The sequence below is a fragment of the Leptonychotes weddellii genome, chromosome X (assembly GCF_054177405.1).
Source record: "Leptonychotes weddellii isolate Sample4059 chromosome X, ASM5417740v2, whole genome shotgun sequence".
Classification (NCBI taxonomy): Eukaryota; Metazoa; Chordata; class Mammalia; order Carnivora; family Phocidae; genus Leptonychotes; species Leptonychotes weddellii.
In genome coordinates, this window is record NC_138385.1 from 83,062,954 (window position 1) to 83,076,757 (window position 13,804).

The 13,804-nt window shown below is 39.2% G+C and overlaps 1 protein-coding gene across 1 annotated transcript in view; it reads left to right on the forward strand.

The window, feature by feature from the left end:
• Positions 1-13,804, forward strand: part of DMD (dystrophin) — a 1,845,074-nt gene that overhangs the window by 1,780,938 nt on the left and 50,332 nt on the right. Inside the window, exons 65-68 of the mRNA XM_081807964.1 lie at positions 26-64; positions 4,351-4,416; positions 5,531-5,596; positions 8,284-8,442. Of these exons, the coding sequence (XP_081664090.1) occupies positions 26-64; positions 4,351-4,416; positions 5,531-5,596; positions 8,284-8,442 (330 nt within the window). The remainder of the gene's footprint in view (positions 1-25; positions 65-4,350; positions 4,417-5,530; positions 5,597-8,283; positions 8,443-13,804) is intronic.

The following is a 13,804-nucleotide window of genomic DNA, read 5'->3' on the forward strand; positions in this document are numbered from 1 at the left end:
CACCACCTCATTTTTTGTTTTGCAGTCCTGTTACTCTGATCAACTTCTGGCCGGTAGATTCTGCGTGAGTACTTCTGCTGAAGGGGGCTGCTACCACCAACACATTTGCTTGCTTGATTTGACAATTTTTTTTTTTGTTCTGTTGGTTTGGTTTGGTTTTTAAGGACACATTAATTTCCCTTCCTTCATTTCATTTTTTTCCTTCCCGCGGTAAGACGTTTAGAGTGCCATCCACCACAGAGCGGGAGAATCAGAGTGAGGTTTCCAGGTCCCTACCTGGTCAGGTTTTAACCAGCAGACATCCTGGCCTGGAGTCAGTCATCAAAGAAACAAATGGGTTGTTAGTTCTGCTCCTGAGAGACATGTTTACGTATTCTTCCATGATAAGCTCCTCTGATTGCGTAATAACATTCTTGAGCCATATTTTTTGAGATTCAATACTTCAGGACTTTCAAAAGGATGATGGTTTGTTCTTTAGGGCCTGTTACAAGTGGACCATTAAAAATCAGCAGAATTTGTTTTATAGTAGGATGTGGAGTTTGATGGAATAATTTCAGTCAGGTGTGTGTACTTCTTATCATGCTACCGGACTAATCTTCATACACATATACACACGAGTTTCTCAGTTTTGAACTAAACTCACTTTGCTCTCCTCTCCAAACTAAATATTCAGCTCATAAATAGTTATACATTTACAACTGGAAGGAAAGTATACTATACACTATTGGTGTATATTAATAATGCTAATATTAGATACCAACAGATAATTGGTTTATCTTAGAGTTTATAATGTTATTAGAAAACTCTGGGGAGTCGGTGATTTATATATTAGCAAACAAAGCGTGCATTGTTTTAAAGTTACATTGTGTGGAGTTTTTATAACAAAGTTTTGTTATTTCAGAGCGTACTTAATTAAAATATTTAAAGTCAGACAGCTCTATTATAGAGAGAAGGAAATGACCAATTTAGAAGAACTCAATTTATTTTTATTGGGTCTCTTTTATTGCTCCACCATGTAATTTAATTTAAAGTATATCCTTTTTTAAAAATCCTGTAGTGATAAATGCAAGTTATTAATTGAGGTTTATTTTAAGTCTTTATTGGCCTAAAAGAATTGTAAGGCGTCCCTTTCTTTGTTAAAGCTGCATTATTGTGCCCCTTAATTTTGAGATATGGTACCTATACCTGATTTTTTTACTCATCAAGGGGAATTATTTAGATTCACTTCTGGTTTTTTGCTATTCATAGGTAATTGTTTTCCCAAAACCCCAGGTAGTTTATTTCTTTATAGAAGTTTGAACCTTTCCTAAATGAAAAACTTCAAAACAAACTGATGGACTGAAATCCTCACTAAGTGAATGGATTTATTCTGTGTCGGAATAAGTTTTAGCCAGTTGAAATATCCAAAAGGCAAATGTGCTACAGAATAACTTTAAAAATGCATGGATAGAGGTAACACAAAATGATAAGCAAAAAATAACAATTCCTTGAATGGAAAAAAAAAGTTTATTGAATACATCAACTAATGAGAAAAAACATGACAAGTGAGTTTAATGTCACTTATTTTAAGTAGAGGGTGTTTGTCTTCAACTTTGAAGAACTATCAAATTAATAACATCCTATATTAAAGTATCTTCCTCTAGAAACTAAAACATAGAATCACTTTGCCTTTTTATAAAAAGTCTGTTCAATTATTCAGAAATAGTGGGAAATTATCCTTTTGAGGAAGAAAACCAGACCCAGCAGGCTATGGTCCCTATTTCTTTAATACCAGCATTTTTATTAAAGTCTTTACTCAGGGGATTTTAAATAATTTATAAAATATATTGCAGAGCTCTCCTATTTAGACAGAAGAACCAGGTCCTGAGGTGGCTTCATTTTTGCAAGAATTCCCTCTGATGTTAACAGATTCTCATGTGGATCACAGAATTTGAACGTTGACTGAGATACAGATCTTTTGTTTTTCCTCAGCGGAAACCCTTATTTACCTGTATTTGTCATATTTTTTTTTTTTTGTCATATTTTTCTTAATAACTAAATCTAGCCTAAACCTTTTATATTGTTTGCCCAGAAATGAGACAAACAGTATCCTTTGAGCTATTCTGCTTTGAAACCTAAACGGATGAAAACTTATTAATGGAGTTTTCACAAAAGAGAAACCGGTGGTGGGTGGGGATGGAATTGGCCATTAATAATAACAGGACTAATCCTTCTGGGTATATCGTTTAGTGTGTAGGAAGTAGGAAGGGAGAACAGTGTTCTTACCATCTCTCGGAAAAGTGTTTCAGAAGGCTTTGCATTTAGTTTTGTTTCTGGACTAAGTGGTTTTCTACTTATTCTTGGTTTTTTAAATGCTCCTTCTCTGAACAGTACTCCCTGTTGGCTCATTTTCTGGTCTAATAGGTACCTCCTTTAGGGTACTTCTTCTTCTTTTTTTTTTTTTTTAGGAGTTCCTGTGCTTATGCATGCTGTGTTAGGTGCTACTTAATAACAAAAATCACATGGAATTAGCCTCAAGGCTAAGAATTAAAGTGCTGCATAATATTTTCTGTATAAGATTTTACTAAAGTGTTTTGGATTTACATGCCTAGTTTTCTTGGTATAGTTATGCTCAAAGGTCTCAGGTTTTCTTTCTTCTGTACACTACCAAGGTAGCAACCATTAGAAAGGAAAACACTTAACCATTTTCTTCCTGGTAGGCTTTTAGCTTATCAGCAGTATGTAAATGAGAAAAAAAAAAGAAGTATGTAAATGAAAAACTGGTTTGTTCCTGAAGATAGGGCTTATAAACCAAATGATCCAAGTACTAAATTATTTTGACCTGCAGTGAATATTTTAAAACAAACCTTAGCATTTTTCTAATGCACTATTCCAGGGTTCTAAGAAATGATGTGACCTCTACCAAACTAGAGCGAAGATTCACACGGAAATCTTTGGATCTGCCTAGTAAATTGGGTGGCCATCCTTGTTTCCTCATGACAGCGTAAAGGTCTTTGTAGTTCATTACAAATTGGATTAGAGTGACACTTGACCTAGACAACACTGGTTTCATAAATGAGACATTTATCTCTCAAGGAAGACCTCAGTTCCCTAGTTGTTTCCTATACTGTGTTGTAATCATTTTAGGATTGCGTGTCTTCTTGAAGGAATAGGGATTTCGAGCTTATTTCCTAGGTAAGCCTAGATAACTACATGTTGTTGTTTTTTTCCATATAAGTAAAAACAAATGTATTCTTCTTAGTGTTTTGACCACATCCATTAATGCTGTTTAGACGCTGGGCTAAACCAGTCCTCACTGAATAGGTTACTGGGGACTTTTGGATCCATGCCTTTATGTACGGGCTTTCTGTGTCAGGACAGAAATGGAAGAGAACTTTTGTCTTATTCCATTTACGACCGAAAAGCACAAGTCCAAACTGGTTTTCAGAACAGATGGATTTTTTTTTCCTAAGGTTAATCCAAAAGATACCATAAAAACTTCAAGGGTAATTAATAGATCAGATACAAAAGGGTAGGGAAAATATTAACCTTACCAAATTTCTTAGTCTCTGGAGCTTAAAAAAAAAAAAAAGTAGGGTTTTACACCCCAAAAGCATATGGACTATTCATGCTAACGCTCCCCTCTAGTTTTCTTCTCTGTATGTTAGCACACAGTATCCCTACTAAGAAATACTGCAGATATTGTGACATTTTATTGGATTTAGTCGTTCTTTTTTTAAAACATCACAGTATCATTGTGGGTCATTCAGTTTTATTTTGTGGAGTAGTAATATGGTCCTGCTACTAAATTGTACTACATTGGTGGATATGTTACTTCCTTACAAAACAGCACAGACCAAGATATCCTGATGTGTGGGATCTTAACAGAGCCTGGCCTGGCCTCCTGGGAATTAAAATCGTTGACTGTAAACGTACTAAGCAAAAGTACAGTTTCCATTCAGTAAGAAGGCAGCTAATAAATGGCGTGGTGGGGGGAAACTACTTAAAATTTTTAACCACCTAGTGCCAACATAGTCTCAGAACTATAGGATGTGAGAAATGACAAGGTAGGAGGAAAAAATGTCACAAAGAGATCGTCCACCCTTCTATAATTGAAACATTCCAGAGAAGATTTTGATCTCTTTTGATGACTTTGGGAAAAAAAATGAGAAGTATGAGAAATTACCTCTCAACCTTGGATTTAAAATAGTTGATGATATATCTAAGATATAGGAACAACCAAATGTGTACATTATCCACAGCATTAGAAGAAAAGCATTTTAGGCCATATATATAACATGACTGTGTGGTGGGTTTTTTTTCTCCATTAATGGATGGTATCTGTGACTAATCACATTTTCTGCCTTATAGGCCCGCCTCGTCCCCTCAGCTTTCACACGATGATACTCATTCACGCATTGAACATTATGCTAGCAGGTATGAGACTAGTTGAATGCCAGGCAAATATTGATTGAAATAACTAACCAAGGAAAGCTAACCTATAATCATTTGAAACAAACCTTTTCTTTTTCCCCCCCAATCTTGTCTGATTTCTACTAATCCACTTGCCCTCTAACTTGCATGCCATTCCACTGCATGCTGTTTTTGAACACCAGTAAGAGCATTAGTCCAGAACAATCTCCCCTCATCCTGGCCTTTAAACATTTCTGATAGCTTTGCTATGTTTTGCATATGGAGCACGTTTAAAGAATTGGCTTAGAAATCATCTCACCTTCTTAGAAAACTGCTAGACCAACCATCCATGGGTGAAGAAATGATACTATGTTCTCTAGAGCATATGAAAGCATTAGCTTTCTATTTGCGTGGTTATATAGCATCAGATGCTGTAAAGAAAAGAATAATTAATTTTCCTAATCCGTGCAACTTTTTGTCCCACCTTCTTTGTGTTTCAGCGAATTTTTATGCCTAAAAACCGAATTGCTAATTGTAAGCTATCTTATGCTCGTTAAAGAAGTCTGTGAGAGTTTGGTTAACTTTTTTTATTTTTTAGTGGTAAGAAGATTTTATTATTGTCTGAGGGGAAGGAGGTTTTTGAAGGTAAAAATTGGCAGACTGTTCAGAGAGCTTACTATGAGTCCATCCTTTATCAGTAGTCTAACTGCTAAACGTGTTTGTCAACCGTGGGAAGCATTAACAAGCTATATAAGTCTGTCATCAGGGGAAAGCTTTAATTGTCTTTAAAAAACAAGGGGTAGTGAAGGTACAGTGTATTTGTTGGTAGGGAAGCTTTTCTTGTAAAAACAAAGGCCTGCTCTCGGTGAAAGCAAGATCAATTTGTGAAGAAGAAGAAAAAAACAACCAAGTACAACTTCCCTTCTAATTTATAGCATAAATGTAAAGCTCCTAACTAGCTGGGGTCCACCACTCACTGCGTCAAATGGTTAGGGCAACACACACATTCTTTAATTTGAAGGAATCCTTTCTCTTCTTGACATGATTTATCCTTTAGTTTTCAGGAATGTTCGATTAGGTCTTGAATAGATTCTAAGAAATCACATAAGTTTTAATGAGCTTTTACGTTTTTTATCAGGCTAGCAGAAATGGAAAACAGCAATGGATCTTATCTAAATGATAGCATCTCTCCTAATGAGAGCATGTAAGTATCCTGTCTCTTTTTACAAAATGTTCCTGACGATGAAATTGCTTTGAGGGCTTTAGAGGTAGGGTAGTGCAGAAGATAGGAATTAGCATTAGACTCACTTGATCTTTCAAGGAGCCATTCGTTGACTTTTTTTCCTTTGACTCTTAACCACCTGACACGGAATGAGCTCATCCAAAATGTGGCATTACTGGTATTCCAGAGTAGCAAAAACAGTGGGCCTTATTTAATACCGGATTATCACAAGTTGCAGAGGCTCAAATATGGAAATTATACGAAATGCTTAATCTTTGACCAAACCTGCCAGATATTTAAAGGGGTTGGATATTAATTTTTAAAAGTGATGGCTAAGTAGTATTTTCTCCACTCCGGGAGCGGACATGTAATCTTGGTATGGTTGCATTGGTGTTCCCATCTGGTAGGTTAGTTGGGCATTTTCCTTCAGAGATCCGAAGTAGTAGATTTTTGTGATTTAGCATCTTCGCTAGCTAAATCAGGTGAGGCAATCTGGTGAAGGGTTTCAGAAGAGGAAGTACAAATTTAGGTCGAAGTTGTCTAGTGGGCTGATAAGCCGGGCCTGTCAAATAGAAGGGAAGAGAGAGCGCCATGCCAGAAATGGTAACAGGGAAAGAGTGGCTTTCTTACTGAGTTGGGGAAGTGTTCATATTGAGGAACACAGAGGAACAGTGCCATGAACCAAGGGCCCGAGGTGGAGGGAGCCGATTAAGAAGCTAATATGTAGGAAAAGATAAGGATCTGCTAACTGAATAGATAATTTAGAGAGAGGGGGAAAAAATCTAGTCAAAGCACAGCAGTGTCTCTACTTCGATAAGTTACAGATGTCTCACCACTTTGTCATGGAGAATCTAGGCAAAGGGAAGAATGAGTGGTAAATTTATCATGTTGTTGGTGTGGCAGCCCAGCGTCACACTCCGATAAGCAAGAGCCTTTGTAAGGATTAGGCTGAGGGAAATAGTATCCGAGTGGCATGTATACATAGCTGGTTATTGAAGACATGAGAACAAATCATCTGGTAGCTAAAGGTGATCACCTGCCAAGGTGAGTGTTGAATCAAGTCGACACTCAGTCGTTTGTATATGACTGAGTTACTTAAAGCGAAAACAACCTTTTCCCCAAACAAAAGTAACTGTGGTACATTCTCTCTCTCAGTTATGGGGATAAGTATTAGTAGGTGTAGTATATAAAATACTTTGACAGGAGAATATGTGGCCAAAGAATCAACCAAATGTAAACAACCTGAATGATTTGCTTCTTTGTGTCACCACTTTTGGTGATTAGAAGCTCTAGCACATTCAAATCATTTCAAGTTGTATCTGTATAATAATGGCTGCCGTTGACTGACTGCCTGAGAGAACAGTAAGAGAAATTTAATTATAGCTCTGTTGTAATTAAACACAGGAAGTTCTTGCAATAAAATTTCAGAATTTGGGAAGAGGGATAATAAATTAGGTAGTAAAACATCTTTTTACAATTGTTAAATGAAATTTAGCTTTAGCTCATTCTGAGGACATAAAATGCATTTTGACTCCGTATTAGATGGTAAAACTTTACCATGACCTTTTGGGGGCAGATCTGGGGAAGTTGTTTGGGGGATTGGTTGACTTCACTTAAATGTTGGTTTTTAACACCCAATAATTATTTTTAGACAACTTTTCACTTCTCAACCAATTACCTGGCTTGACAGACCAAAATCATTTAAGTCATTTTTTTCCTGAATACATGAATTGTTTTTCAACTCAGAAGACTTAGAGAGGGGAATATTAACATACCATCCTACTCATATCTAACAAGAAACAAAGAGCTTTAGCCTCTCATTAAGAAGAGAATGAAGTTCTTATAACTTAGATGTGCACAGGCTTCTAAGGAGCTAGGAGCAATACATTTAGAAAATAATTTCTCCTGTGTATTAGAGAGTTCCTAGTTTTAAGGAAACATTGCAGCTGCCTCCCCAAATGTAAGCCTTTTGCTTCTTTGTTCCTGAAGATTAGTCCTTAAAAGCTATTCTAAAGAATGAGATGCTCAGTCTTCTTTTAATTAGTCATCCCAGTGGCTTTTTTTTTTCCTTCTAGTTTTTGTTTTTCTCTCTGAACAATAATTGAATGAAACCATCATTTGTCTCCAGTTTCATTATTGTTACCATCTTGCCTCTATGGCTTTTGTAAGTTCAAACTGGCTTATTAGCAAAGCAACACTTTGTGGTCACATTGTCCTCCCCTGAAAAAAATATTAATTATTGTAAAGGCTGCAGGGTTGTTTTTCCTGGTCATTGTCAACGAGAGCGTGGGTTAGTGAACAGATTATCTTGACAGGCTTGGTAGTAAAAGCATTATAGAGCCATTGTTATGTCTTTTAATATCTGTTAACTATTGGTTGAACAGTCAACGTAAGAGTCCCAGTATTTCTGTAATTCTGCTACTCATTTGCCCATGTAAATAGGCCAATCAAATTCATTTGAAAATTTGAGCAAGAAATACTTTGAATTGTCACCAATAAGATCATAGATCATGAGCTCAAAAGTCTCAAAATGTCTTTAGAAATAGGAAAAGGGGTCTAATTAATGGTTAAGAGCAAATGTTTCTATTTTTAAATTCACACCTGAGTCCCTGACCCCCAAAGCAAAATAAGGGGGAGAAAAAACCAAAACCTTTGATTTTATTTTCCAGAGATGATGAACATTTGTTAATCCAGCATTACTGCCAAAGTTTGAACCAGGACTCCCCCCTGAGCCAGCCTCGTAGTCCTGCCCAGATCTTGATTTCCTTAGAGAGTGAGGAAAGAGGGGAGCTAGAGAGAATCCTAGCAGATCTTGAGGAAGAAAACAGGTGAGTTTTCTTTCTAGCTTTGTCATTGGTATGCAGAGTGCATACACGTGCGCACATAGAAAAGCACCAGGAATCTTCACTTAGTCATTCTGTGTCTAATTGTTTTCTACAATCTGTTTAGCTCCATTTACAGATTCTCTCTCTCTCCTTTTTTGTTACCTGCAAGAAGAAAATGAATGCGATAGTATAATTAAGAAGTCCTAATTTAGGGGTGAGAGGAATTAATGCTAATGATGGTGATTGATTTGTTGCATGTGTTTCAGAGGCTTTGATTATGTATTTGAGAATAGAATTTAAGAACAAAGCAAGTCCTTTAATTTCACGATTATATGATTTGTACATATATTTGGCCATATTGTCTATCTCAAAGCATTTAAGAAAGTAGGTTCGTTGGCTTGGTCGGATCTGGGAACGAATTCATTCATCTTATTTTCCATCCTCAAACACGGAAATCATTAATGCTCACCATCATAGCAGGTTAGTGAGACCATTCCAGTTGTCAGTCATCATCTGAAAAAGCTGTTCGCGGAGAAATAGAAACCCTAGAAGTGAAAAGCCTGAAGAAGATTCACAATGACAGCAGAGAGGACACAGATGTCAAAATCTGGGGGTACTCTGTGGTGTCAGGAAAATAGAAATCATTGGACATTGACTTTTGTGTTACATTTATTATATCACAGGTCTCTTGGTTAAGAAAGGCTTTTACGTATGATCACTTCTACCTCACTGTGCCTTCTTTAGACAAATGCCACCAGGCAAGTCTTTAAAGGAGCAGTTGCTCAAATTTGTGGGACTTAAGAACCTTTATCTCTTCGCTTTAGCCCAAGGCACCAAGACCTGTGAATCTAGACAGCGCAGTGTGTCTGAGAACTGGTGCCCTGGGGGGGAGTAGGTCACCTCAAGATGAAAAAGCGAACTGCCATTCATCCATTGCTTTCTACCGCCACTGTCCTCCATCTAGCTCTTAAAACCCCTGACCTGTGGCCATGCTCTTATCCAGTTGGCTTCTCTTTACTCTCTTTCTCACCCCTCCAATAAATCCTCCATACTGACCTGAATTGTGTATCTTTCCGGAACCAAGACCCTTCATGGCATTCTTCCTTCATTGCATTTCTGCATCTAGAAAAAAAAACAATCCAGCTTTTCAGCTGAGCACTTAAAACCTTCCAGAATTTTCTCTTGACTTCCTTTTACAACATTATCTTCCTTTGTGCCTGTGTTCCAGCCACGTTGCTGTAGCAGCTGTTTCTGAATACATCCTGCTCTCATCCACTTTCTGAGTCAAGCTCAAGCTTGCTTCTCAGCCTACCCACTAACCCCCATCCCTTCCATATCTGATGAGGGAGTCCTACCCATCCACCATGACCTTCCTCAAAATAATCTTCTCCATAGAGCGCTGTTAGATCCCGACATTTGGAAGTAATCGATCTTTTGCCTATATTCTCTGAGTCATGTGAACCTTTCTCAGAGAACTCCCTGACTGGTTTGCCTTTTTATTAGTTATTCCCATTGCCTCTCTCTAACAAGACAGTGAATGCCTTTGGGTCAAGGACTGTGTCTTCATCCTCGTAATGGTCCCCTAGAGTTCCTGGCACAGTGTGAATACTTAGGGGGTAATCAGGAAATGTTTGGTAAAAACCTCACTTTAAGAATACAGCAAGGTTGTCCCATGAGTACTGTCCAGGAGGCAATACGGAACATTATTTTTGGCCTTATTTGTAAGACTGGCACTGAAGATGATGGTAGATACAACATTTCCCCCTCCTTTATTGAGGATCCTCCTTAGTATCCATCTAGGTTAAATCTATAGTTATTTTAGGAGTCAGAGTCAAATAAGAAGGAAAAGTTGGGATTGGCATGATAAGTAGAATTTGATGTTACCCAGGAATAAAAATATTTTTGTACAATAGGATTGTTGCCATTATGCAATATATCTTTCCATGTCATTGGGTAAGAGTTTTGTCTTATGTGTTGTTGGCACACTTTGCTTCTGTACCATGACAACCAGACCAAAGGGTGTTGGTAAAGAGTACTGATAACTATCATTTCATCATTTCCAGAGCACTTTAATGTATTTTGGGTCATTTAATCTCCCTTAAAGCTCTGTCAAGAAGATGGACGGAGAAATGCTGGTTCACAGAGGTCCAAAGGGCTTGACCCAGATTTCACAATCAGCCAGTGGCAGAACCAACTTCCGGTCCAGATTTTCTGACTCAAAATAGCCAACCCTTGCACCAGAGAATAAAAAAGAGTCATTCTATGTAAACAGAATTTACATAGAATTGTGGCATATTCCCTGGAACGTACCTTGACTTGAGGCAATATTCTTTAAGTTGTTTTTTTTGTTTGTTTGTTTTTTTAAGTAATCTCTACACACACCGTGGGGCTCAAACCCATGACCCTGAGATCAAGAGTCGCATGCTCCTCTGACTAAGCCAGCCAGGAGCCCTGAAGCTGTACATGAATAAACCAGTTCATGTACTTGTGGTACAATGATAACCACTTTCTCCTGAAAGATATCCAAGACCATTCCCCAAGAATGGGATGGTTCATTCTGTCAAAGAAAGAAAAAAAGAAAGAAAATGACACCAGGGCTCCTTACAGCTCTGAAATGAAGGATCTGATGTTGATGCAAGTCTTTGTGTAAGTCCTCCTGACCTTCAAGTAAAGATCAAGATGAGCTTCTTTCTTCCTTCCTCCACTTTGTCACATTTCACTTCCTACCAAATTCCAAAGAAATGTCTCTCCAGAGCTCCCCTCCCGAAAGTACACTGTCTGGTTTCCTTTGCTCTGTCCTCTCTTAAGAGTTCCGCTCAAAGAGCTTCAGAGCTGTAGCTTTGCCTTTATGATCCCTGAATTGAGTGATGCTTAAGGGGCTTTAGTTCACCCTTTCCTGTCCTTCCTCTGAGAGAACCCAGGGGCTCGGTAGATGCCCTCTCTCAGGGCCCACCAAGCTGACTGTATTTCCTAAGTCACAGTGGGCCATATAATCAGACTAATACAAGCATACTTTTAGAGAAAATGGGAATGGATATTTAAAGATTTCTCATTTATTTGAGAGAGCGAGAGCACGTGTGTGCACATGGCACAAGCCGGGGGAGGGGCAGAGGGGGAGAGAGAGGGACAAGTAGACTCCCCGCTGAGCCCCATACGGGGCTCAATCCCATGACCCTGAGATCATGACCTGAGCTGAAACCAAGAGTCAGACGTTTAACCTACTGAGCCACCAGGTGCCCCGGGAATGGATATTTAAAATTGAGATTGTCCCGTGTCCCTTGGACATATACTTACCATATCTATGTGTATTTTGTGTTCCTTTATTCTGTAGTTAGGACTTACCTCCAAATGACAGATAGCAAAGGAAAGAGGCTTGGAGATCCCCATTCCTGAGGAGATATGTTCTTAAATTACATTATTCTTCACAACACCTCCCCTTGAAAAAGAGAGAATGGTTAATGTTGAAGTGTCTCAGGGGTGTGTTACCTCGGTCTTTAGGATTCCATTTCTCCCAGTTGTTGGACATAGCATTCAATAAATATTTGTTGAATACTGAATGGAGCGCCTGGGTGGCTCAGTCGTTAAGCGTCTGCCTTCGGCTCAGGTCATGATCCCAGGGTCCTGGGATCGAGCCCCGCATCAGGCTCCCTGCCCAGTGGGAAGCCTACTTCTCTCTCTCCCACTCCCCCGCTTGTGTTCCCTCTCTCACTGTCTCTCTCTCTGTCAAATAAATAAATAAAGTCTTAAAAAGAACTGAATGCATGAAATGAAGCTGAATTTATTTTAATTATAGCACTCACACATGTCCTTTTGACTAAAATTATTGTTAAAGCCTAATTTTTATAAAGCGTTGCCTTTTAAAAGCTGTTCTTCTGCTTGTTTTTCAAAATACTTCCCTTCTCCAAACTTCTTGATTAACCAAGCATTGCTTTGTCAGATATTTAAAAGGTTAGACACCCATTTTCCAAATCCTGGGCCGTGTATGTCTCGCCCATTGGCATTCTCTTGGTTGTTGGTTAATACTACAAATATAAAGTGAAAGCTCTGAGCAAAAGCTAAATCTGACTCTGAATTTTCTCGAAAGCATCTCATAAGCTTGGGTGACTAGTGACTTAGACAGTCTTGAACGTTTCACTTCTGCATAATGTCTCGTCCTCACTCCGCAGATAATTCAGATTCACTGTCATTTAATGGAGACCAGTTGGATATTGAGAATTTGATCTACTGTGTGTCCTCAGCATTGCAAGCTCAGAGTTGGCTTTTTTTCTTGCACAGATTCAAAAGCCTGCAGTCTCCTGACTGAAATTAGTAGTGTCAGATTCCAACGTATTTTTCTCTGCACTGTCTAAATGAAGTAAGACTTGCCCTGAAATTCTAGGTGTGACCCTAGCAATGAAAAGGTAGCCTTTGTGAGAGACCAAAACTCATTGTCATCCTGCTGCCTGCATAGCAAATTGATTAGATTGTTCTCGAGTCTAAAAGGAGCATAAATACTAACCGGATTCACTGGGAAGTCTGAAGTGAATTAAAGTTTTCAGCAGACGTTACATGACAGCAGGGAACTGTGGGGATTCCTAGTACCTACTTGGTACCTTTCATAGGTCTTGTTGAGTGACCGGACACAGTGTAGTCTAAATTTGAGTTTTCCTTGCTCCTTTTCATTCCTCCACTGATTATGCCAGATTGTAAATGTTATACTCCCAGAAATTCTAGATGGATTACTTACGCCACAGAGCTGAACTCAATGGAAATCATGATCCTGTTGCTTTACTTGTAAATGATGGGCCCTGGGGCTGCCGGTTCTCTGCACAGTGTCCACGGTCTTTGCTCGTGCTCCTTAGGCCTTTGTGCGAGTCTGCAGTGCTGGTGAGACTATAACCAAGACGAAGGGACGCTGAAGGGGGTCAGGAGTGGGTCTTCCAAGCAGCGGGGGGAGCAGAAAGTGTCAGGGGGAGGAACGGCAGGGAACGTGGGGGAAACTGCAAACAGCTGTGTTACTTTTGTGGCGAGACACGAAATGGGAGCAGATGAGGCCGGACAAGTGAGCAAGGCCGGGCCAGGAAGGGCGTGGTGCCGCCTCACCTAGGAGAGGGAGCCACTCGGGCTTCTGCCCGGGGCAGTACTGTTACATTTACACTTCCATCCATCGCTCCGGCAGCTGTGTGGGGGGTGACCTTGAAAAGAACTATCCCAGAAGAAGGAATTCAAATTGGGAGGTAGCATGGAAACCCCCAAAAGAGATCACTGGGGCCTAAAGTCAGGCAACAGAAATGGGGGCGACAGGCTGAATGTGAGTGGTATTTCTGGGCAGGGGTGCAGAGCTGCGTGCTGTGGTGGTTCCACAGATCTGGGGAGGGAGGGATCG